Genomic DNA, 23,151 nt, shown 5'->3' on the forward strand with positions numbered 1-23,151 from the left:
GGTTTAAAAAACAAAAAACAAAAAACTGTATTATCAAACTAACTAAAGCCAACATAATTCAAAACTGACTTGGAAGCAGCTATTTAATTCAGTCATAAAGTTAAGTGCTTTTATCCCTGTAACATTTATTCTGTCTCTGTAAATGAGTAATTAATACTGTGCTTTTTTTTCTCTCCACCAAACCTATGTGAAAATACAATCCTGGATCACTCCATAGGCAGATTCCAAGATATTGTGGAGGCTTTATTTAATGGAATTATGGAGTCAAAAGATCTTCCAGAACTACTTTAGTAGATATACCGGACGTGCAATTTTAAGTTCTACGCTACTCAAGCCTGGAAGGTGTATGTCACACTCACCAGGAATGAATTTATACTAGCCAGGGCTGCAGTTTCACTCGCCAATGGCTAGATATATAGCATGAGTGCACGTGTCCTTGCTAATGAGAAAAGGCATCCTCTAATTGATGCATCAAAATTAAAATATACTTTTATCAACAACTGTCTTGATCACACCTTAGTGTGTGTTAAATAGCTAACATTTTTTGTACTGCTCAAATTAATTAAAACTGGATACAGAATAATTTCTATTTATGTTCTATATATACACATTTTTAAAACCAGTACTAAATACCTATTACTTTCGGGTCTTCTACAGTTTCATTCAGTTTTGAGCAGACTTCCACATTAAATTATACAAATTTATACAACGATTATACAAAGATTTCAAATAGGCCAGTTTTATTACTTTAAGGGAGATTCATGGGTACTCTGATGAAAGTTTTTAATTATTTTTTCTTAACAAAACTGGAATGTTCACAATAAAACACATTTTTGCTTAATTTTTTGTTTTTGCTAAAAAAAAAGTCCTATGAGTGATATCCTATATACATTTCTTTACACATTTTACAGGATTAAGCACCTGGCATAACATTCTCTAAAATCCTAGAGTGTAAGGTTTTTTGGTGTGTGTGTGTGTGTGTGTGTGTGTGTGTATATAACTCAGATCAGCCCATTATCTGGCATCTAACATTGGACAGATCAAGTGGAAGATCAAGTCTGTATTATCTGAGCTGCACTATAAGGATTGCATTTTGGTCTCTGAGAGAGCCCTGGTTTCTTGTCCAAGTACTAAAAGAATCACCTAATCATAGACTGGGGAAATGGCACATGGAATGGAGTTTAGAGAACCACTTTTAACTTGTCGTTATATCAAAAAAGTGATACATTACCATTGATTTAAGAAGACTGAGATATATACTGCTACACAGCTTCTATATATCTTTTTATCAAATTCTACAAAACTGGCCTCAGACAAAGCAGGCAGGCCAAATATTAATGTATTTTATCACACTTAAAAGTACACTTAGTCTGTTTTACATGTGTATAAAACATTGTTAGTGCCACATATTGTGTAGATGGAGTAATTTTAAGATACATGATTCAGATTTTTCTCCCTCTCCCATGCAAGAAGCTGCAGATGTCATTCTATTTAATTGTGTACGTTTACTTTGATACCTGCATATAGCAGGAAACGCTAGGGCATTGGCTGCAAAGAGAACAGGAACATACCTGGACTAGGAAAAAATGGAGGGCATTGTCTATCGCTACAATACTTTTTCTTTCCTCACATGGGTACTAGCAGCATTTTAAGAAAACATAAAAAGAAAATATAAAGCCTCATTCTGTCCTATTTGCCACAGCCAAACCCAAATCACATGATACATTGGAAAAGTGCAGTTAAAAAAAAGATGATTTGGTACCATTATGTAAAGAGGGTTGGTGTTACAGAAACAGTAACACAGAGGAAAGAGCTTTTAGCCCATTTATTAAACCAGGGAAAGAGAACGAAGTTTCAGTAAACTTTGGGAAAAAATGGATGACCATAAAAGTAGAAAATGTAAGATTAAAAGAATTTTAGTAAGAGCCAAAAGGAAAAAGTGATAAGGTGCAGGGCGGAAGCAATTTTCCATACATAAGTGCTAAAAACAAGAGCTCACGCTCTGAATATAGGGATTGTGTGGTTTTATCAGAAATACATACAACTTCATAAATGGGGCATTAAATGTATGTAACAGCTTCCCAGTAGAACTGGGGTAGATCAATCAATCACTCGAAAGTCAAAAGTTGCTCTAGGGCATAGCTCACGTGCCAGCCTTCCATCACAGAACAAAAGGTAACACAACATTCTCAGTGACTGAGCCGTAAGGCGAATGTAGCACTGCATGTGAGCTGTTCTCTGTACTGATGGTGAGCATATGCTAGTGTCTACACAATGAAAAATAATGGGATGGTGTAATAACAGGTGGTATTGCTGTGTAGAGCATAATGTCCATACTCTGCATCGTTGTACAGTGCAATGAGATTATTACCCGTGTGAACACTACTAGCATAATTATACAGAGTTGCATGATCATCATCAGTGTATAGATACTCAGCACCATTATACAGTGCAGGATGATCATTATCAGTGTGTATATTCCCAGCTTCAGTATGATTTGCTTCACATTCATTTCAAGAGCACAGAGACTTACAATTAATAAGAGCAACATGCTCATTATGACTTATATTCACTATAAAGCAAAGCACTGCCGTGTATAATCACATGAGAAATGTTGTGTTTCCACCGATTATTAAAATTTAAAAATATTTTTTTTCTTTTTTACACACATATTTTTAAAGCATAAACAGAAAGGACAAAACAGTGCTAGTTAAATAAATTCATAATATAAATATATCTCTGTACACTGCTGTGGACACCTATCCCAGTTCAATATATATAGATATATATATTCTGATATATATATATGTTAGAAATTAAACTTAACATAAAAAACAAAAACCTTACATTTTCAGTGCATGTCCTACCCATATTTTGGGATCACATTAGGGTAACAAGGGGAAATTCTCAGAGGGGCTGATCTGAAATCAATCCCCACCCCATGTAAATATTTAATAAAAGCAAATGTGTCTTGAACAAAAATTCACATTATTTCACAGCGTTGAAAGTTCCTTTTTCTTACAGGGCTGTTTGTGTTTCTTTTTGCATTTCAGAAGCAAATTGTGTATAAAAAGGCACAGATAAACTGCATATGATAGGGGGAGGAAAAATGGAGAGAGAGTAATGGAATGAAATGAAACAAATCACTCTTTCCCAGTCCAAAATGGGAGAGAGAGAAAAACAGAAAAGATTTATATTGTGTATCCTAGAATAGTTCTATATCTCTATATCAAGGATGATTCTTGTTGTATATCAAGGTGCTTAATATGCATCCTGAAATCCTCATTCTTTAAAGAAGTACCATAAAAAACTTCGAACACCTTATCCTAAATGGATCCATTATACTGTACCTAAGACATGTCCTATTTCCAAAGAGAGTGCAGATTCTTGTTCCCTATAATGATGAATGTGTGTCTTAAAGGGAACTGAATTACATATCCCAGGAAGCTTTCCATTATTCATACAGAATACTTTACTCCCCATTTTCGTGGAGGTTTACCCTGTATCTTTAAAGGAACCTAACTCACATCTTGGAAATTTCCCCTCATATCATAACAGAATCCCTAGTTCATTTCTTAGGATTGTAATCCTGTGTCCTAATGGGATTCCTTTCCCATATCACAAAGGATCATTGGCCCATATCCTGCATGGGAAGGGCTACTGGAAAGAGCTCTATTAAAGGAATAGTTCCTTTGTAGAAAGTGTCTGGTCACCCCTCCCCTTCTATGTCTTCCCCTTTAATGGGGCCACTGCTGGCATGAGGCGTTCCAAGGTAAGGAGGAGAGCAAGTAGTTTGGCAGTAAGTGCTCGTTGGGGAACGCTGTGCGGCTGTGCTGGGGGAAGGTATTACCCGGTCTTCCTCCTCCTCCTCCTCCCTTCTCCTGTTAGTCCTGAGCTGTTCCTCACTTCCTTCTTGGTGTGATGTTTGTGTGAGTCCCTCATTATGACCTTCCTGTTTCAACTCTGAAAACAGGGGTCCTAGAAGGGAAGGTTGAGGGCTAGGTCGGGCTTGCACCATCTGAATGCCTCCAATTGGGATCATTGGATAAGGAGTCCGCTGCAGATCCTGTGAATGAAGTGGCAGGTGGGTATATAGGTTCTCCTGGCTTCTTGTGGCACTGTGAGACACATGAGGAGGGCGGGGGGGTCTTAACAATGCAAAGAAAGATGATGATCCCAGCTTCTGAAATGAGACAACATAATTTGCAACAAAGATCAATACTGAGCACAATATATGCTGGTGACATGTTCATTATTAAGCAACATAGATGCATAGTAATCTAGGTTTATAAAAAAAAAAAAAAAGACTCACGATACAGTTACTCCGTTCTGTGATGAATGTTATTAAACCAAGCCACTATGAGTGGGCCCGGCAATATTTTGGTACTGTGGTATCTTTGTCAAGTCTATTAAGAGTCATGACATAAGTAGCACGGTATTGAAATGTTGATGGGGCCACTTGCTGTGGCTTGGTTTAATAAAATTCATCATTGAACGTTAAATGCAGAGCAAATTTGTTTTTTAATTTATGCTTAGTATTGGGGACAGGAGCCCATATCTCTAGCACCAGTGCAATCAAGTAAGTTTATTGTGACTGAAAAAAAAAGACTAAAGTACATCAAGTTTACTTAAAACTTTGGGAGCTTTAGGTTGTCAATTATTAAGTGGATATGGCATCCACATTTAATGCTGACCAAAAATTCACCTTCAGGTAGGTATGGATATAATTTCCACATAGTACTTGTGAAATATCTTCTCCTTCAATATGGCTACTGGATGGAGTGCTGCACTAACAGTCACACAGCAATCCAATAATTCTAAACTTGCAGGTGCCTGCTAAGAGTAGTGGGATGCTGCCATATAATCTAACGTGTATTCAGCTACATGGCTTGAGAAATGCTATTATTATACACAGGTTTTCACTTTTGAAGTTACAGGGCCAAAATTTAAATGAGCCAATTTCAGTTTCCAAATGCACAAGTTTGTTAGTTTGCTTTGTGGCTGCAGGTCTCATTCATTGATTATAAACATATTTCACCACAGATTCTTGCCAAAAGTATGCGAATATTCATTTTCTGCACTTTTGCACATTTATTGAATTATATTGGTGAATTGTATGCACAGAAATAATGACGATGCAGAAAAACAAAACAAAATCATTTTATGCTATATTCACCAAGTAACAAGGATTGTATTTGGACATGCACGTTTGTTTTCAAAAACGCAAACACCCATTCAAAAAGTTAGGGTTAGGGTGGAGGGTCGGGGTCTGGCCACCCAGCTGTCTGGATACAGCTCTTACAATCCACCTAATTGAAACTAACTAATCTGACTGTTAATATCGGCAGATTTGCGACAACAATGATTTCAGCAAGACCTGGGGAATACAACTCTATTTTGGAATCCTGGACATATGTGCAAATGTGCCTAAAAGCGGCACTGTCATGGCCGAATCCTGTTGTTTTTTAACCCCCCTCCCGACTCCACTACATCTAATTGACCCCCTAGTCACCCCCAAATGCCACTAAGCCCCCCATATCACCTAGTTTTTAAACTTTATTTTCTGCCCGGACCAAGGTCCTGGGCGCCGCCATCTTTGTGTGGGTAGATGAAGGCCCTGTGGGAAACGTCATCTGCCCACACTAGATAGCACTGTGAAATTCCCGCGCATGCCCAGTTAAACACTTGGGCATGCGAACGGGAATTTCATCTATTCATTCATAGTCAGAAAGATGAATGAATAGAAATATCAGACGAACAAACTAACACTGAATATCGGTGTTCGTTTGTTCGTTCAGTTTATTACGAGGAGGGAGCACCCTCCTTGTAAAATGTAAAAATAGAAGCGGCAGGGATCTCTGCTCCCCTCCACTTCCTAAGCCCCCCCATGTCCTCCCTCATTCTATGGAGGTCAATATGACCCCCATAATAGCATAAGGGAGATTGAAATATCCTGAATGCCCCTACTCGCTATGCCGCGGGTGGGGGCCCTAAATGAGATTATGGGGGCGGACCTCCCCCCCCGGCCCTCACCCCTGCACGGCGGGTAGGGGCCCTAAATAGCAATGAGGGGGGACGGACCTATTGTCCTCCCCCCTGAGCGGCAGGTGGGGGCCCTATTGTTCTTTCCCCCCGGCCCCCATCCATGGTGGGTGGGGGCCATAAATAACAATAAGGGGGGGAAAGGGGGTCTATTGTCCTTCACCCTGGCTCCCACCCGAGCCCTAAAGGAGAATGGGGGCCCTAAAGGAGAATGGGAAGGGGACAGGACCTATTGACCTCCCCGCCCAGCGCCCACCCATGACTGGTGGGTGGGGGCTCTGAATGAGAATGTGGAAAAAACCGAGCGCAAAAAAAAATTCAGATAAAAAAGAAAAAAAACAGACGATAAAAAATTAATCCATCTTCACCTGGCAAGGGCACGGCGCAGACTGAACTCCGCAGAGCGGGAAAAGGCTTATAAAGCTTTCCCACGCTCTGCACTCTGATTTTTTTTTTCTTTTACAGGTACTTTTATTCCCCCCTCACTATTTATAGGGTGAGGGGGGTAGGTAGGGGTTTATTAATTTTTTTAGTGGGTTGACTAGGAGCTTGGGGACCCCTAGTCACGTTTTGGGGGGGAAGGGACATTTTCATTTAAGGCCCCCACCCCTTATTGTTATTTATGTCCCCCGACATGGTCCTGTTCTACCCAATTTAGCACAGATAAAACTCAAGGACCTATCAGTACTTCTTCTGTTTATACTGAGCATTTGTAAGGAGGAAGATATCTGGCTGTTTTATACTTTTATCTAAATAAAACGTTATGGCAAGACAGGAGGCGAATATTTGCTTTGACCTTCTTTACTGAACCTCCTAGCAGAAGAAATAGTTCAACACATAGAGAAAAAAAATCAACAAATCAGGACACATCTTAGAACATATTAGGCGATGAAACTCCTCCCAACTCATCTTTTCTTTGCTGCTTGCTTCCCAGATGAGTCTATTCCAATTATAGCTCTATATATTATGAACCTACATTATCTTTGTTTATTGGATATATTTAACTTTTTTTTAATTTGACTATTCCTGAGACCCTATTCCTGCCCTTCATGAGACCGACCTTTCAATGGTCAGCCCACTGTCCAGGTGTCCTTCCCTGTTATTTTCCTTTCTGTCTCTTATCTGGACTTTGCACCTTACTATTGTGTTTTTTGTCTAAGTCTTTATCATGCTACGCCACTGCTGTGGCTGTGGCCCACGATCTAAATCCGAACCGCCCTTGTTCGCGTCATTAGATAGAGGCACAAACCGGGCCTCCCTCCTTCTTGCAGGTGGCCATCTTTCATTCTGTTTTTTTGTTTTTTGTTTTGTGCACATTCGTATGCTTTTAACTTTCTACAGATTTAATGCTCTCCATGCCCGATCGTAATTATGGAAGTATTCTTTCGGTATTGATTTATGCTCCCTGCTGGAACATATTATTTTGTTATTACAGATTCTATAGTGAACAACTTTCTAATTTTATCCTATTTGTTTTTGTTTTTAGCTTGCCCCTCAATATATAAACAGCTCTGTGTCTCCTTGAGGGCGACTCCCTTGTGCCTTACTTCTGAGGGTGAACAACTATGCCTCACTATTGTTATCCTCTAGGTGAACGCCTTGTTTTAAATTGATTACACGTTACTCCTTTCATTATTATATTGGCAGTCTAACTACCATAACTCTGTGGATGAACCTCACTGATGCCTTGTCTTTCAACACCATTTAATTTTACCTTAGTTAAATATAGTCTAAGTCCCCTTTAAAGGTGACCAGAAACACCTTTGCTTTGTGAGTGACAAGTTTTGTTAAAAAACAAAAATAATTATATATATTCATCGGTATACTGAGTGTGCGGTGATCCCACTACTATTTTCATGTCGGACCAAGCAGAACATGCAATGGCAGCAGAACTAAAGGCCTGTTTTCAAGCTTCAATTGCAGAGTCTATCCCCAAGGCATTGTCAGTGTTCTGTGAGCAACCACTACCAGTTCCTACTGCCACCATCACTCAGTTGTCTGACTCTGATGATTCCAGGACCTCTGACCATGACGAAGCCCCACGCACGTGCCCTTGGAAGGGTGATAGTGCTTCCGCTACCAGTGGGGTACCTCAGGGATCTGTACTTGGACCCATTCTCTTTAATATTTTTATTAGGAATATTGCAGGTCTTGATGGTATCATCTTTGCTGATGATACTAAGATATGTAACAGGGTTGATGTTCCAGGAGGGATAAGCCAAATGGTTGTTATGGAGACAGGCACTGAGGGTACTGGTGTTGTGGAGACAGGTACTGAGGGTAGTGGTGTTGTGGAGACAGGCTCAGGCACTGATTGGGTAACAAAAATTATAGATCAGCGTGGTGCAGTAGACATTGCTTACCTAGATTTCAGTAAGGCTTTTGACACTGTTGCACATAGAAGGCTTATCAATAAACTGCAATATTTAAGTTTGGATTCCAATATTGTTGAATGGGTAAGGCAGTGGCTGAGTGACAGGCAACAGAGGGTTGTAGTCAATGGAGTATATTCGAAGCTTGGGCTTGTCACCAGTGGGGTATATCAGGGATCTGTACTTGGACCCAGTCTCTTTAATATTTTTGTTAGTGATATTGCAGAAGGTCTTGATGGTAAGGTATGTCTTTTTGCTGATGATACGAAGATATGTAACAGGGTTGATGTTCCAGGAGGGATACGCCAAATGGCAAATGATTTAGGTAAACTAGAAAAATGGTCAGAGTTGTGGCAGCTGACATTTAATGTGGATAAGTGCAAGATAATGCATCTTGGACGTAAAAACCCAAGGGCAGAGTATAGAATATTTGCTAGAATCCTAGCCTCAACAACTGAGGAAAGGGATTTAGGGGTAATTATTAGACATGTGCAATTTGTTTCGTTCCAAATGTATCATTCGGAATGATACTTCCGAATGTCCGAATAGCTGAATTGCCGAAGTTCTGAAGCACAGAATTGCCGAAGTACTAATATACCTAGTGGAAGAATTAAGAATGTTACACTGTATACCAGTTTAAATAAAAAGTATACAAACATAGCCAGGATTCAGCTGTAAGCATTTGCAACACTTACAACAATCAAGTAACACATTTATATAAAATGTAAGTTACTTAGCCAGTCAATGGATGGGAATGAATAAGTAGATAACTCCCTAATTCCCACGGTATTAGGGAGCTATCTACTAAAAGGCTGAAAGACCTAAAGTGTTTATATTTAACAATGAACAGCCTGTTTACTAGACATGCCCCTACTCGCGGTATAGCGAGTAGGGGGAGAATTTACTTATATTAAGTAGGTCTTTCAGCCAAATTTACTAATACTAAGTAAAGATTACTTAGGTCTTTCAGCCTTTTAGTAGATAGCTCCCTAATACCGTGGGAATTAGGGAGTTATCTACTAAGCGGCTGCAAGAGAGCATCCGAAGTGCAAAAGTTCCTAACCGAAGTCACGAATTTCGGGATGGCGAACCAAATATTTTCCCAATGCACATCTAGTAATTATTTCAGATGACTTAAAGGTAGGCAGACATAGTAATAGAGCAGAAGGAAATGCTAGGAGAATGCTTGTTGTGTAGGGAGAGGTATATAGAGCAGTAGAAAGAGGAAAGTGCTCATGCCATTGTGCAGAACACTGGTGAGACCTCACTTGGAGTATTGTACGCATTGCTGGAGACCGTATCTCCAGAAGGATATTGATACTTTGAAAGAGTTCAGAGTAGGCTACTAAATTGATTCATGGATTGCAGGATAAAACTTACAAGGAAAGGTTAAAGGATCTTAACATGTATAGCTTGGAAGAAAGACGAGACAAGGGGGATATGATGGAAAAATGTAAATACATAAAGGGAATCAACACAGTAAAGGAGGAGACTATATTTAAAAGAAGAAAAACTACCACAACAAGAGGACATAGTCTTAAATTAGAGGGGCAAAGGTTTGAAAATAATATCAGTAAGTATTACTTTACTGAGAGGGTAATGAATGCACTTCACTTCCAGCTGAAGTGGTAGAGGTTAACACAATGAAGGAGTTAAAGCATATGTGGGATAGGCACAGGGCTATCCTAACTATAAGATAGGGCCAGGGACTAATGAAAGTATTTCGAAAATTGGGCAGATTAGATGGGCTGAATGGTTCTTATCTGCCGTCACATTCTATGTTTCTATCCCGTTCCAAAATGCTCTCAGACCTCACAAAATAATTATACCAATTTTGTCTGGACAGGAAAATCTATCTTCGAGCGGAGTCTTGCCTGGTTCCGACAACCTAGTCGCTGATTGGTTCTCCTGACACTGGAGAACTGGCAACTGGGCCCACACGTTTATCATCTCCATCTACTTCGGGGTCCATTCGACCTCGACCTATTTGTGTCTTGTCTGAATCGTCAGACAGACACTTTTTTCAGTTAGTTGCCGGATCCGACCTCTCTAGCAGTCGTCTCTTCCTTCCATCCTGGCCAATGACCGAAGCTTGTGATTTCCCTCCGTTCTCCGTGATCCCTCGCACTCTCCATCATCTCAGGACTCTAGGGACCACAATAATACAGCTGACCCCGTTATGGCGAACCCAACCATGGTTTCCCAATCTCTTGGAGATGTCAGTGGATTACCCACTACAGCTATCTGACACATACTGTCTCCTCACAGATCCTGCAGGCAACTTTCATCCTCTCGCATTGAAGGGTCATCTCCAGCTAGTGGCCTGGACTGTTTCAGGGGATCCTGGAATGTCTCAGGACTTTCAGGTACTGCTTGAGAACTCTAATGGGACTCATGGGCCCCCCGGGACTAGACGCTCTTACCTCTCGGCCTGGCGAGTCTGGAATTGCTGGTATTTAGAAAGGGGTATTGATCCCGTTTCAGCTTCTTTGATTAACGTTATGATCTTCCTGTCCTCTCTTTTCGATCAAGGTAAATCCTACAGATCTATTGATGTGTTTCGTTCAGCAATATCGGCAGCTCATGGTCCTACTGACAATGCTGCAGTGGGAAAACATCCCTCTATCTGTAGACTGTTGCATGGCATTCGTCTTGCTCGACCTCCTGCCCCAACTTATTCTCAGTTTCGGGATGTTGCTCTTGTTTTGTCCTTCTTGGAGGCATGGCCATCTAACGAAGCGCTTTCTCTTCAATACCCATCGTCCAAGTTAGCTCTTCTTATCTGCTTAGTTTCTTTTAGTAGAGTATCTGATATTCAGGCATTTGACTTCGATGCTATTGACTTTACTATTTAACTATTTCTTTGCTGCTGGGAGGTTCGGTAAAAAGGTTAAAGAAAATATTCGCCTCCTGTCTTTAATAAAATGTAGGTTATTCAGTCACTAAAGCTAGAATAATCCCAAATTGTAAGGGCTGGGGAGATCTTAGCATTAGGGAGACTTGGTGGTTTGAGAGAGTTAGGACTATAATGTGTTAAAGTGGTTCTCCAGGCACCAGCAAAAGACAAATGCATTAAAAAGATTTTGTAAAAATGTATGTTGTATTTTTGCAATCTCAAATCTTTGCAGTAGTAGACAAACAACACATCCCTAGGATGTTAGCTACATAGAACACAAGAGTGGGTGGGAATTATTGGGTTACTGTTCATCCTGTTCATTGTGGGAGTGTTCTGAGCACAGTTAAGCTTGGCATCATCTGGAATAATTGCGGAAGCACATCTTTCAAGGGATAAAAAATCGTTTGGATTTGTGTTTATTTAAAAGACCTGCAAAGTATTGCTAGTCACATTGTGGCAGCTTCTGTACAGGGTACAGCTTTTGTCTTTGGAACAGTCGCTATATATTAGATGTTAACCACGTAAAGTGCTTTTAGAAACCCTGTCTTGTCAAGATTAGCAAGAGTGGACTATTTCAAATTGCTTTACTAGAAAAGTGGGGGTCCCTTAATGCAACCAATCACAGAATCACAGGGACAATTATGCCCAGTGATCACTATGCTATGCCATTGTACCATGTATTTGCTTTTACTGGCAGGCTGACAAAAACCGAAGCACCTCTGTGATAATCACACAGATCCTATGCAGTGACTGAAAGCTGATACCCTTTTGCAGAAGTGCATACCAGGTTCAGCTGTCAAAGCACTATTACTGACTGCCTCACTGTAGCCTTGCTGTAGGGACAGTCGAGTAATAGTGATCACCCTGTGATCCAATAACATTACTCACTTGCCTTAACTGTCAGCAATGTGACAATGTGTGTCCAATGTGATTAGTTCTAACAATTAACTAAAAAGGTCATTGTTAGAATTAGTAAGGCTAGAGTTAGGATTCAAAAATTAGAACTAGCAACAAAGTTGTACACTAGTTAGCGTGTCACTTTCATATTTAATATTTTATATCTGTACACCGCTGCAGCATATACTGGCGCCATAGCATAATGTATAGTGTTGGTGTTTGATTGAAGGTCATATAATTTTAGTGTTTTAATACAAAGGTGTGTTTATATGTAATATAATGGTTGCATTTGATTGCAGGAGTGCGTTTGGATGTAATGTTCGCTTTTAAATTAGGCTGTACATTTGTGCATAGTATGGGTTTTTGAGAGAAGGTGTGTGCTTGTATATAATTTTGGAGTTTGACTGCAGGAGTGTTTGTATGTAGTATTTGTGTTAAATTGCAGAAGTGTGTTTGGATGTTGTGCTGATGTTTGATTGCTTGGATGTATGCACATACACTACCACATACATACTTACACCCAGATACATATAAATACACTGACAAATACACACAAATCCATATAGACACCGACACATACACACACATAGATACACACACCGACACACACTGACATGCACACACCCTGACACACACACATACACTAGCATATACACACACAGAAACGCACACCCTGACACACACACAAACACTGACACACGCACACACCCTGACATACAGATACACATGTACACAGATGTTTGCACACACAGATGCACACAGAGATACATGCTCTGACACATGTATGCACACACACAGATGCACACCGACACACAGATACACACACTGACATATACACACACATAGACGCACACACTAACTAGATACACAAACACCTTGACACAGATACACACACACAAAATCTGATATAAACATACATGTGATAATTTTTATATCTCCAGCCACCCTCCTGTTAGCTTACCTTTTGTGTCCAGGAGGGTGGCTTTACGTCCTGGTCTTGCTGCTGGTGGGAGTGAGTGGTCTGGAGCAGCTCTTCGTGTTCCTCTCCTCTCCCCTCATGCTGCCTCTCCCTCCCACGCTGTCTCACTGCACGATGCTGGGAGGAAGTGATAGGCTGACACTTCCTCCCAGCTGGCCGACACTACAGGGGCCTGGTCATGGTCTTAAAGGGCCGCGGCACCTGACCGGGCCCCTGTTCAGCAGAAATGTTTCCAGGTGGTATGATAGCACCAGGGAAACGTTTTGTGGCGCCCCTGCGTTTAAGTCATGTCGCCCCAGCACATGGGGCGACATGACTTGAACGCAGGGGCGCCACAAAAAGTCTGGGAGACGCTGAGCTATCTATTGAAAAAAACTGCATCGGGCGGGTTATAAATGCAGCGCTGTATTTTCATAAAACTTGATAGGGCATGCTAAGGGGGTCATTCTGTACTCAGGACATATAGTTGAGCACAATTTAGTGATTTTTATTACAATAGCACATATCAAGACAAAAAGTTATTTTAAAGTGCAGCAAGTGATTTAAGTGCAATTTGCATTACATAAGTGCAAAACTGTGATAAAAATACACAATACACTTACTCTAAAATTCATATGCTGGTCATCTCCATGTATCACATATATATATAAGGGGAAATAAAATACAAATAGTGTAAATCTATATAACCAAAAGCAAAATACAATAGATAAAATGCACACTCACAAAAGTAGAGCAGATGAGCCTGCTCTAACTGTGACAGCTCCAAATATCACTCCCTCCTTTGGTTGTGCTGATGTTTGATTGCTTGGATGTATGCACATACACTACCACATACATACTTACACACAGATACATATAAATACACTAAAAAATACACACAAATCCATATAGACACCGACACATACATACACAGATAGATACACACCGACACACACTGACATGCACACACCCTGACACACACACATACACTAGCATATACACACACAGAAACACACACCCTGACACACACACAAACACTGACACATGCACACACCCTGACACACAGATACACATGAACACAGATGCTTGCACACCCAAACAGATGCACACAGAGATACACGCTCTGACACATGTATGCATACACACAGATGCACACCCTGACACACAGATAAAGATGCACACCCTGCTCCAAATATCACTCCCTCCTTTGGATGTTGTGCTGATGTTTGATTGCTTGGGGTAGAAAATGACAGAGACAGTCGATCCACTTCACAGATTTATTGCACAAAATACCGTATAGCAGCTTCGTCCCTTTTTAGCAGTGCCACAGTTCAGGTTTCAAAAGTATAAAGACAGCTTCTTTCTCTAAGGCAGGGGTTCTCAACCCAGTCCTCAGGACCCCCTACCAGTCCAGGATTTGGGGATTACCTGGGTGCGTCTAAGGTGTTTAGAAAAAGGGGAAAAAAACACCTTAGACTCTAAGGTGTTTTTTTTTTTTCCTTTTTCTAAACACCTTAGACACACCCAGGTAATCCCTAAACCCTGGACTGGTAGGGGGTCCTTGAGGACAAGGTTGAGAACCTCTGCTCTAAGGTAACCGAGTGTACCGCAGTCAAAGACTTCCGGGGGGCGGAGTTACAAGTCTGCATGCGTGCGATGCATATGTGGTCGAGCGTGATGACGCGTTTTGCCTTATTCAAGGCTTTTTCAGATCTGCCCACTCTTGCCCGTCAATACAATCTCGTAATTGGGAAAGCATCCATATGGGAATAGTTGGAGTCTCTCCAAAAGTGGAAATGCACTAATCACTAATGTGTATATATACACATACACAGCAATTTTAAGCCTAAAAGAATATGAATATGAAACATATTATAAATGTATTTCCTTGTCAAACATCCACATGGGAATAATTAAAATCTCATTTAGCAAATTAGTGCTAAAACGGCTGTATAATTAGGCACAAAATATACCATATGACTTCCCCCATGGTGTCTACTTTCATAAATCGTATGCATTTATGGGGTAATTTGAACTGTCAAACTGCTATCACTGCCCACAATGTGGAATAGGCAAATCAAATTCAAATAGTCAAGTCTCGTATATAGCACTTTAATTTCTGGTATCCAGTACTCTTTTTACAATTCCTGTTTAGTTTTTCTTGTTTTTTCTGGTTTTCTTTTCTACGTCTGGTTTTCTTTATGCTAGGTTTTCCAGGTTCATTCCTTTATTCCGTTCCTGGAATTCTCAGTCTCCTTTACATGTTTGTTGTTTGTTGCCACACCCATTCCTTTGCCATTTAATCCTTTTTGTTTTAAGTCTGGTCCTGCAAGCAGTGGTCTCATTACCTCTGCTCCTTTCTTTGCAGGTAAGCACTGATTGTATGTTTTATTGTTTATTTAGTCATGCATATCTAGGCAGTTAGGACCCACTGTAATTGAAGTACTTTGGCGCAGTGGTGGGCTGCATACATCTTGCCCATTTATGGATGTCTAAATCTCCAATGTTTTACATATATAGTCAGGGCTGCCGCCAGAAATGTTGGCGCCCCTGACAAAGCACAAGGTAGTGAATGCAGAGTGTGTGTCTCTGTAATGAATATAGTGTGTGTGTCAGTGTAGTGAATGCAGAGTGTATGTCAGTGTAATGTATGTAGTGTGTGTTAGTGTAGTGAATGCAGAAGTGTGTTAGTGTAATGAATGCAGAGTGTGCGTTAGTGCAGTGACTGCAGAGTGTGTGTTAGTGCAGTGAATGCAGAGTGTGTGTGTCCGTGTAGTGAATGCAGAGTGTGTGTCAGTGTAATGAATGCACAGTGTGAGTCAGTGTAATGAATGCACAGTGTGAGTCAGTGTAATGAATGCAGAGTGTGTGTCAGTGTAGTGAATGCAGAGTGTGTGTTATTGTAGTGAATTCAGAGTGTGTGTTCGTGTAATGAATGCAATTGGTAGCTGATCCTGGGTAATTTCCTGCGTGATGTATTGCAGTGTAGATGTTAGCTGACTTGTGAGCCTGAAGATCTGGAGGGTCAGAACTGCCACACATTTCAGGTGAAGAAGTTTAAGAAGGTGAAGTCGTGCAGCGTGTGCAAGCAGGCGATCACTCGAGAGGGCAGTGCTTGTCGTGTCTGCCGATTATCGTGCCACCGGAAATGTGAAGGCAAGTACCCAGCTACCAACATTGACAGGCTATAAGGCTATAAGTATATTTGTGTCAGTGTGTTGGGTGCACATACTTGTCTTTGGGTCTCTGTTAAAACCACTATTTTACATTGGGAGAGTCACTGGAATATTTTAGAGGTGTCTCTATACATAATTTTCAGCGCACTAGCACTTTTCTCTTTTCTGTATTACGTGGTACCATTTTACCAGGGTACATTGCTGGTGCTGCTTATTTTATTTTATTATTATATAATATTTTTTTTGTCTATTAGTTTGAATCTTGCGCCAATTTATCTTATTTGTATACTGTGTCTTCTTGTTAAGTGCCTGTTCTAGTCTTGTCTTGTTTCCATACTGGATACATGTCTGCTGCAGAGCCTACATATCCTGGGAGGTCTGCATATTTTCATCTGCTCCTGGCTTCTGCTTTAGCTGCTTCAGGGCCATGGTATGTGGCCGCACAAACGCTGGTGCTCAACACCAGGGGGCATGTGGTTACCCTGCACCGGGCTGTGATGGTCCATTTCCGCGCTGACACTCCTATCATCATCATCATCGGGCACTCGAGGGCCCGGTCTCTATACTGCCACCCGTGACAATTTGATCACAGTGGCACACATGAGATTTGCAAAATGGTGAGCAAAAATATAATGTGTATGTGCAAAATGCTAAGAATTTTTATTTTATTAATTCTAAAATCGTTCCACACTGAAACTGTATTTTACTCCTTGTATTTGGGACCTGTAACTACCATAAATAAACTGAAATCCTAGACATATAATGTATTCAGGACAAATAAATTAATTTATTTTAAACTACTTTCCTTAACCCCTTAAGGACACATGACATGTGTGACATGTCATGATTCCCTTTTATTCCAGAAGTTTGGTCCTTAAGGGGTTAAAGGACCACTTTAGGCACCCAGACCACTTCAGCTTAATAAAGTGGTCTGGGTGCCTGGTCCAGCTAGGGGTAACCCTTTTTTCTATAAACATAGCAGTTTCAGAGAAACTGCTATGTTTATATTTGGGTTAATCCAGCCTCTAGTGGCTGCCTCATTGACAGCCGCTAGAGGGCTTGCGTGCTTCTCACTGTGAAAATCACAGTGAGAAGACGCCAGCGTCCATAGGAAAGCATTGATAATGCTTTCCTATGAGACTGGCTGAATGCACGCGCAGCTCATGCCGCGCATGCGCATTCAGCCGAAGAGGAAGTGGAGAGCTCCCCGCCCGGCGCTGGAGAAAGAGGTAAGTTAAACCCCTTCCTCTCCATCCAGCCCGGCAGGAGGGGGTCCCTGAGGGTGGGGGCACCATAGTGCCAGGAAAACGAGTATGTTTTCCTTGCACTATAGTGGTCCGTTAAGCTGCACTAATTATGCACACCTTATTATTGCCAAACCTGTGAAAAAAATGTGTTTGTTTTTCTTTTTCTGCAAAAATGGTATATGTATTGAAATAACAAGAAAGTTGCAGTATTGTAGTTGAACAGACACATAGCAAAAAATGCATATGTCCTTCTGTGCAAGACCACTGTCCATAAGGGGTTAATTTAATCCTATAAGTTACCCCAAAAATTTGGCAAAAATACATGTAGGGTATAGCTGTACTAGGGAGCTGCAGAAGAATACAAATATGAATAGAATACAAATATGTGGCCTTTGATGCAATAGGATACATAAGGCCTGTGCAGCACTGACCCAGAAAGCACATCTAGCAGCCATATGAGGAGTGGCCAGTGGAGCTATGCCTTTTCACTGAAACAAACAGTGTTTACTGCAAAAAGCCTGAAAGGAATGATTATACTCAGCAGGAATAATACATTAAGCTGTAGTTTTTCTGGTGACTATAGTGTCTCTTTAAATATATCCAGTAGATACAGGGACGTTTTTTTTTTAAAAAAAAGCCCCCCCAAATGCCCAGGGCAAATGTCTTGTTAGCCTTGCGGCTAACTGACATGCCAGATGGGCTGCTGGGCGGGCGGCGCTGGCGAGGGAGCACTTCCCCCTGAGTACTCTGCTCAGCTACCTCGCGCGCCGCCCGCAGAGTGAGGCTGGGAGCCAGGGCGTGACAACCATAACTTAGGGCCACCCGATGGGCCCCCTCCTTCAGGGGCCCGGTCAGCGCTGTGGCCGTGGTATAGCGTGACCGGGCCACTTTAAAAAAAAAAAAAAAGCAGCCGCAAGTGCTGCTGGGAGGAAGTGGTTACTTCCTCCCAGCTCACTGCGCGCGCGCGGTAAGAGACAGGAGGGTGGCTGGAAAATGAGCTATCTGTGTGTGTCTTTATGCATGTATGTCTGCCTGTGTGTGTATGTCATATGTATGTCTGTCTGTGTATGTCTGTCTGTGTATGTATGTCTAATGTATGTATGTCTAATGTATGTATGTCTGTCTGTCTGTGCATGTCTGTCTGTATGTCTAATGTATGTATGTCTGTCTGTGTATGTATGTCTAATGTATGTATGTCTGTCTGTGTATGTCTGTCTGTATGTCTGTCTGTGTATGGCTAATGTATGTATGTGTCTGTATGTCTATCTGTGTATGTATGTCTAATGTATGTATGTCTGTCTGTGTATGTCTGTGTATGTCTGTCTGTCTGTGTATGTCTGTCTGTATATCTATGTATGTATGTCCATGTATGTATGTATGTCTGTCTGTATGCATGTATGTCTATGTCTGTCTGTATGCAGGCATGCATGTATGTCTGTCTGTATGTGTATGTCTGTATACCTGTATGTATGTATGTATGTCTATGTATGTCTGTCTGGATGCATGCATGCATGTCTGTCTATGTATGTATGTCTGTCTGTATGTATGTCTGTGTGTACAGGGAGTGCAGAATTATTAGGCAAATGAGTATTTTGACCACATCATCCTCTTTATGCATGTTGTCTTACTCCAAGCTGTATAGGCTCGAAAGCCTACTACCAATTAAGCATATTAGGTGATGTGCATCTCTGTAATGAGAAGGGGTGTGGTCTAATGACATCAACACCCTATATCAGGTGTGCATAATTATTAGGAAACTTCCTTTCCTTTGGCAAAATGGGTCAAAAGAAGGACTTGACAGGCTCAGAAAAGTCAAAAATAGTGAGATATCTTGCAGAGGGATGCAGCACTCTTAAAATTGCAAAGCTTCTGAAGCGTGATCATCGAACAATCAAGCGTTTCATTCAAAATAGTCAACAGGGTCGCAAGAAGCGTGTGGAAAAACCAAGGCGCAAAATAACTGCCCATGAACTGAGAAAAGTCAAGCGTGCAGCTGCCAAGATGCCACTTGCCACCAGTTTGGCCATATTTCAGAGCTGCAACATCACTGGAGTGCCCAAAAGCACAAGGTGTGCAATACTCAGAGACATGGCCAAGGTAAGAAAGGCTGAAAGACGACCACCACTGAACAAGACACACATGCTGAAACGTCAAGACTGGGCCAAGAAATATCTCAAGACTGATTTTTCTAAGTTTTTATGGACTGATGAAATGAGAGTGAGTCTTGATGGGCCAGATGGATGGGCCCGTGGCTGGATTGGTAAAGGGCAGAGAGCTCCAGCCCGACTCAGACGCCAGCAAGGTGGAGGTGGAGTACTGGTTTGGGCTGGTATCATCAAAGATGAGCTTGTGGGGCCTTTTCGGGTTGAGGATGGAGTCAAGCTCAACTCCCAGTCCTACTGCCAGTTTCTGGAAGACACCTTCTTCTTCTTCAAGCAGTGGTACAGGAAGAAGTCTGCATCCTTCAAGAAAAACATGATTTTCATGCAGGACAATGCTCCAACACACGCGTCCAAGTACTCCACAGCGTGGCAGGCAAGAAAGGGTATAAAAGAAGAAAATCTAATGACATAGCCTCCTTGTTCACCTGATCTGAACCCCATTGAGAACCTGTGGTCCATCATCAAATGTGAGATTTACAAGGAGGGAAAACAGTACACCTCTCTGAACAGTGTCTGGGAGGCTGTGGTTGCTGCTGCACGCAATGTTGATGGTGAACAGATCAAAACACTGACAGAATCCATGGATGGCAGGCTTTTGAGTGTCCTTGCAAAGAAAGGTGGCTATATTGGTCACTGATTTGTTTTTGTTATGTTTTTGAATGTCAGAAATGTATATTATGTGAATGTTGAGATGTTATATTGGTTTCACTGGTAAAAATAAATAATTGAAATGGGTATATATTTGTTTTTTGTTAAGTTGCCTAATAATTATGCACAGTAATAGTCACCTGCACACACAGATATCCCCCTAAAATAGCTATAACTAAAAACAAACTAAAAACTACTTCCAAAAATATTCAGCTTTGATATTAATGAGTTTTTTGGGTTCATTGAGAACATGGTTGTTGTTCAATAATAAAATTAATCCTCAAAAATACAACTTGCCTAATAATTCTGCACTCCCTGTATGTATGTCTGTATGCATGCATGTATGTCTATGGATGTATATATGTATGTCTGTATGTCAGTATGAATGTATGTCTGCATATCATTATGAACGTATGTCCGTGTGTATGTGTGTATGGATGTCTGTATGCATGTATGTCTGTCAGTAGGTCTGTATATATGCATGTATGTCAATCTGTGTGTATGAATGTATGTCTGTATGCCATTATGAATGTATGTGTGTATGGATGACAGTGTCTGTATGTCTGTATGTCGGTGTCTGTATGTATGTATGTGTCTTTATGTCCTCATGCATGTGTGTCTTTATGTATGTTAGTATGTGTGTGTCAGTATGTATGCCTGTATGCATGTGTGTCTGTTTCAGTATGTGTGTCTGTTAGTACGTATCTGTGTCCTTTTGTATCAGTGTGTGTGTTTGTGTCTGTGTGTGTATTCCTGTGGGCGGTATTTGGAGGCAGACCCAGTGGGCGGTATTTGGAGGCGGGCCCCTGGGGGCCCAGACCCTGAGTCTGGTGGCGGCCCTGCTGGGAGCTGAGCAGAGTGCTCAGGGGAAGTGCTTCCTCGCCAGCGCCGCCCACCCAGCAGCCTGACCGGCAGCCCCAGGGAGAGGGAGTGAGTGAGTGTGTCTGTTAGTGAGTGTGTCTGTTAATGTGTGTGAGTGTGTGTGTGTGTGTGTGTCTGTTAGTGAGTGTGTGTGCCTGTTAGTGAGTGTGTGTCTGTCTGTTAGTGAGTGTGTGTGTGTCTGTTAGTGAGTGTGAGTGTCTGTTAGTGAGTGTGAGTGTGTGTGTCTGTTAGTGAGTATGTGTGTATTTAGAATGCGGGGAGGGGGGAAGGGTTGGGTGGGGGTAGCGCGCGGTGGGGGGGGTGGCACGAGCGGGGGAACTACCCGTACACTGAAGCGGATAACACAGGCCTTCTTCTGGCCTGGGGTACACACTGATGTACGAGAGAACTGCGGAAATTGCAATGTGTGCCAGCGAGTGGGGAAACGAGGGGATCACCCCAAGGCCCACTTGATGCCCTGCCTATTATTGAAGAACCCTTCAGCAGGATCACCATTGACATAGTGGGACCCCTCGCCAACCCTAGTCCATCTGGTAAGAAGTATATACTCTATCCAGAGGCAGTGGCACTGTCTAATATCCGGGCAGACACTGTGGCTAACTTTTCTCCCGAGTCGGGTTTCCCAAGAAAATCCTCTCGGACCGAGGCACACAGTTCACTGCAGAACAAACCAACAGTTGTGGAAGGTCTGCAGTATCAAATCAATACTTAGCTCCCCCTACCATCCCCAGACTAACAGTCTCTGTGAGCGCTTTAATGGAACCTTGAAGCAAATGCTCAAGCCGTTCACCAGCGAGTACAAAGACTGGGAGCGATTCCTACCGCACCTCCTATTTGCCTATAGGGAGGTGCCGCAGGAATCAACTGGGTTTTCCCCCTTCGAGCTCTTATATGGGAGAAAGGTGCGAGGTCCCCTTGATCTTATCAGGGAGCACTGGGAGTGGGAAACGGAGCGTGAAGGGACCCCCATCCTGTCATACATCCTGAAGTTTCAGGACCGCATGGAGAAGTTGGCTCGGACAGTCCGGGACAACCTCCAGGCAGCTCAGGGGTGACAGAAGGTGTGGTATGATTTGGGTGGCCGACTACGGACGTTCTATATAGGGCAAAAGGTGCTGAAGCCCGTTAAGCAGGATAATTTATAGGCTTCCTGGCAGGGGCCCTATAAGGTTGCAGAAAAGCTGTACGTAGAGCGGCCAGAAAATATATCCGCTGTATGTAGCCCTGCTACTGAGGACCCTGACAGTCTGCCCCTACCTGACCTGTTAGAAAAGGGGTCACCCACAGATCTCCTTAGCCAGGTCCAATTAGGGGACAAACTCACTCCCACTGAGAGGGAGCAGCTACATGCCCTATTACAAGCTAAGAGTCTCACCTTCTCCCAGGAACCTGGATACACCACCCTCACAACTCCCGGACAAGCCCCACTCCAACAACCCCATTACCGCATCCCAGAAGCAGTCAGAGAAGGGATGCGGAAGGAAATCCAGGAGATGTTACTATTAGGGGTAATTGAACCTTCTGATAGCCCTTGAGCATCCCCCGTAGTGTTAGTACCCAAGAAAGACCATACCACCCGATTCTGTGTGGACTAGCGCAAGTTAAATGACAGGACGGTGACCGACGCGTACCCTATGCCCCGAGTAGATTAGCTCTTAGATCGCATCGCCAGGGGACACTACCTAACCACCATTGACCTCTGCAAGGGTTATTGGCAAATTCCCCTGGCCGAGGAAGTTATCCCCAAGTCGGCATTTGTCACACCGTTTGGTTTGTACCAGTTTAGGGTCATGCCATTTGTGATGAAAAATGCCCCAGCCACGTTCCAGCGCTTGGTAGATAGACTCCTTGATGGCTTCCAGGATTTCGTT

The 23,151-nt window shown here is 42.1% G+C and overlaps 1 protein-coding gene across 3 annotated transcripts in view; it reads right to left on the bottom strand.

Moving 5' to 3' along the window:
* Nucleotides 1-723: 723 nt before the first annotated feature.
* Nucleotides 724-23,151, bottom strand: part of HIVEP3 (HIVEP zinc finger 3) — a 318,984-nt gene continuing 296,556 nt past the window's right edge. For all 3 annotated transcript variants that reach the window (XM_063453898.1, XM_063453890.1, XM_063453907.1), the window contains one exon: nucleotides 724-4,183. In XM_063453898.1, coding sequence (XP_063309968.1) covers nucleotides 3,710-4,183 — 474 coding nt within the window. In that variant the 3' untranslated portion in view covers nucleotides 724-3,709. The remainder of the gene's footprint in view (nucleotides 4,184-23,151) is intronic.

The sequence above is a fragment of the Pelobates fuscus genome, chromosome 1, assembly GCF_036172605.1.
Source record: "Pelobates fuscus isolate aPelFus1 chromosome 1, aPelFus1.pri, whole genome shotgun sequence".
NCBI lineage: Eukaryota > Metazoa > Chordata > Amphibia > Anura > Pelobatidae > Pelobates > Pelobates fuscus.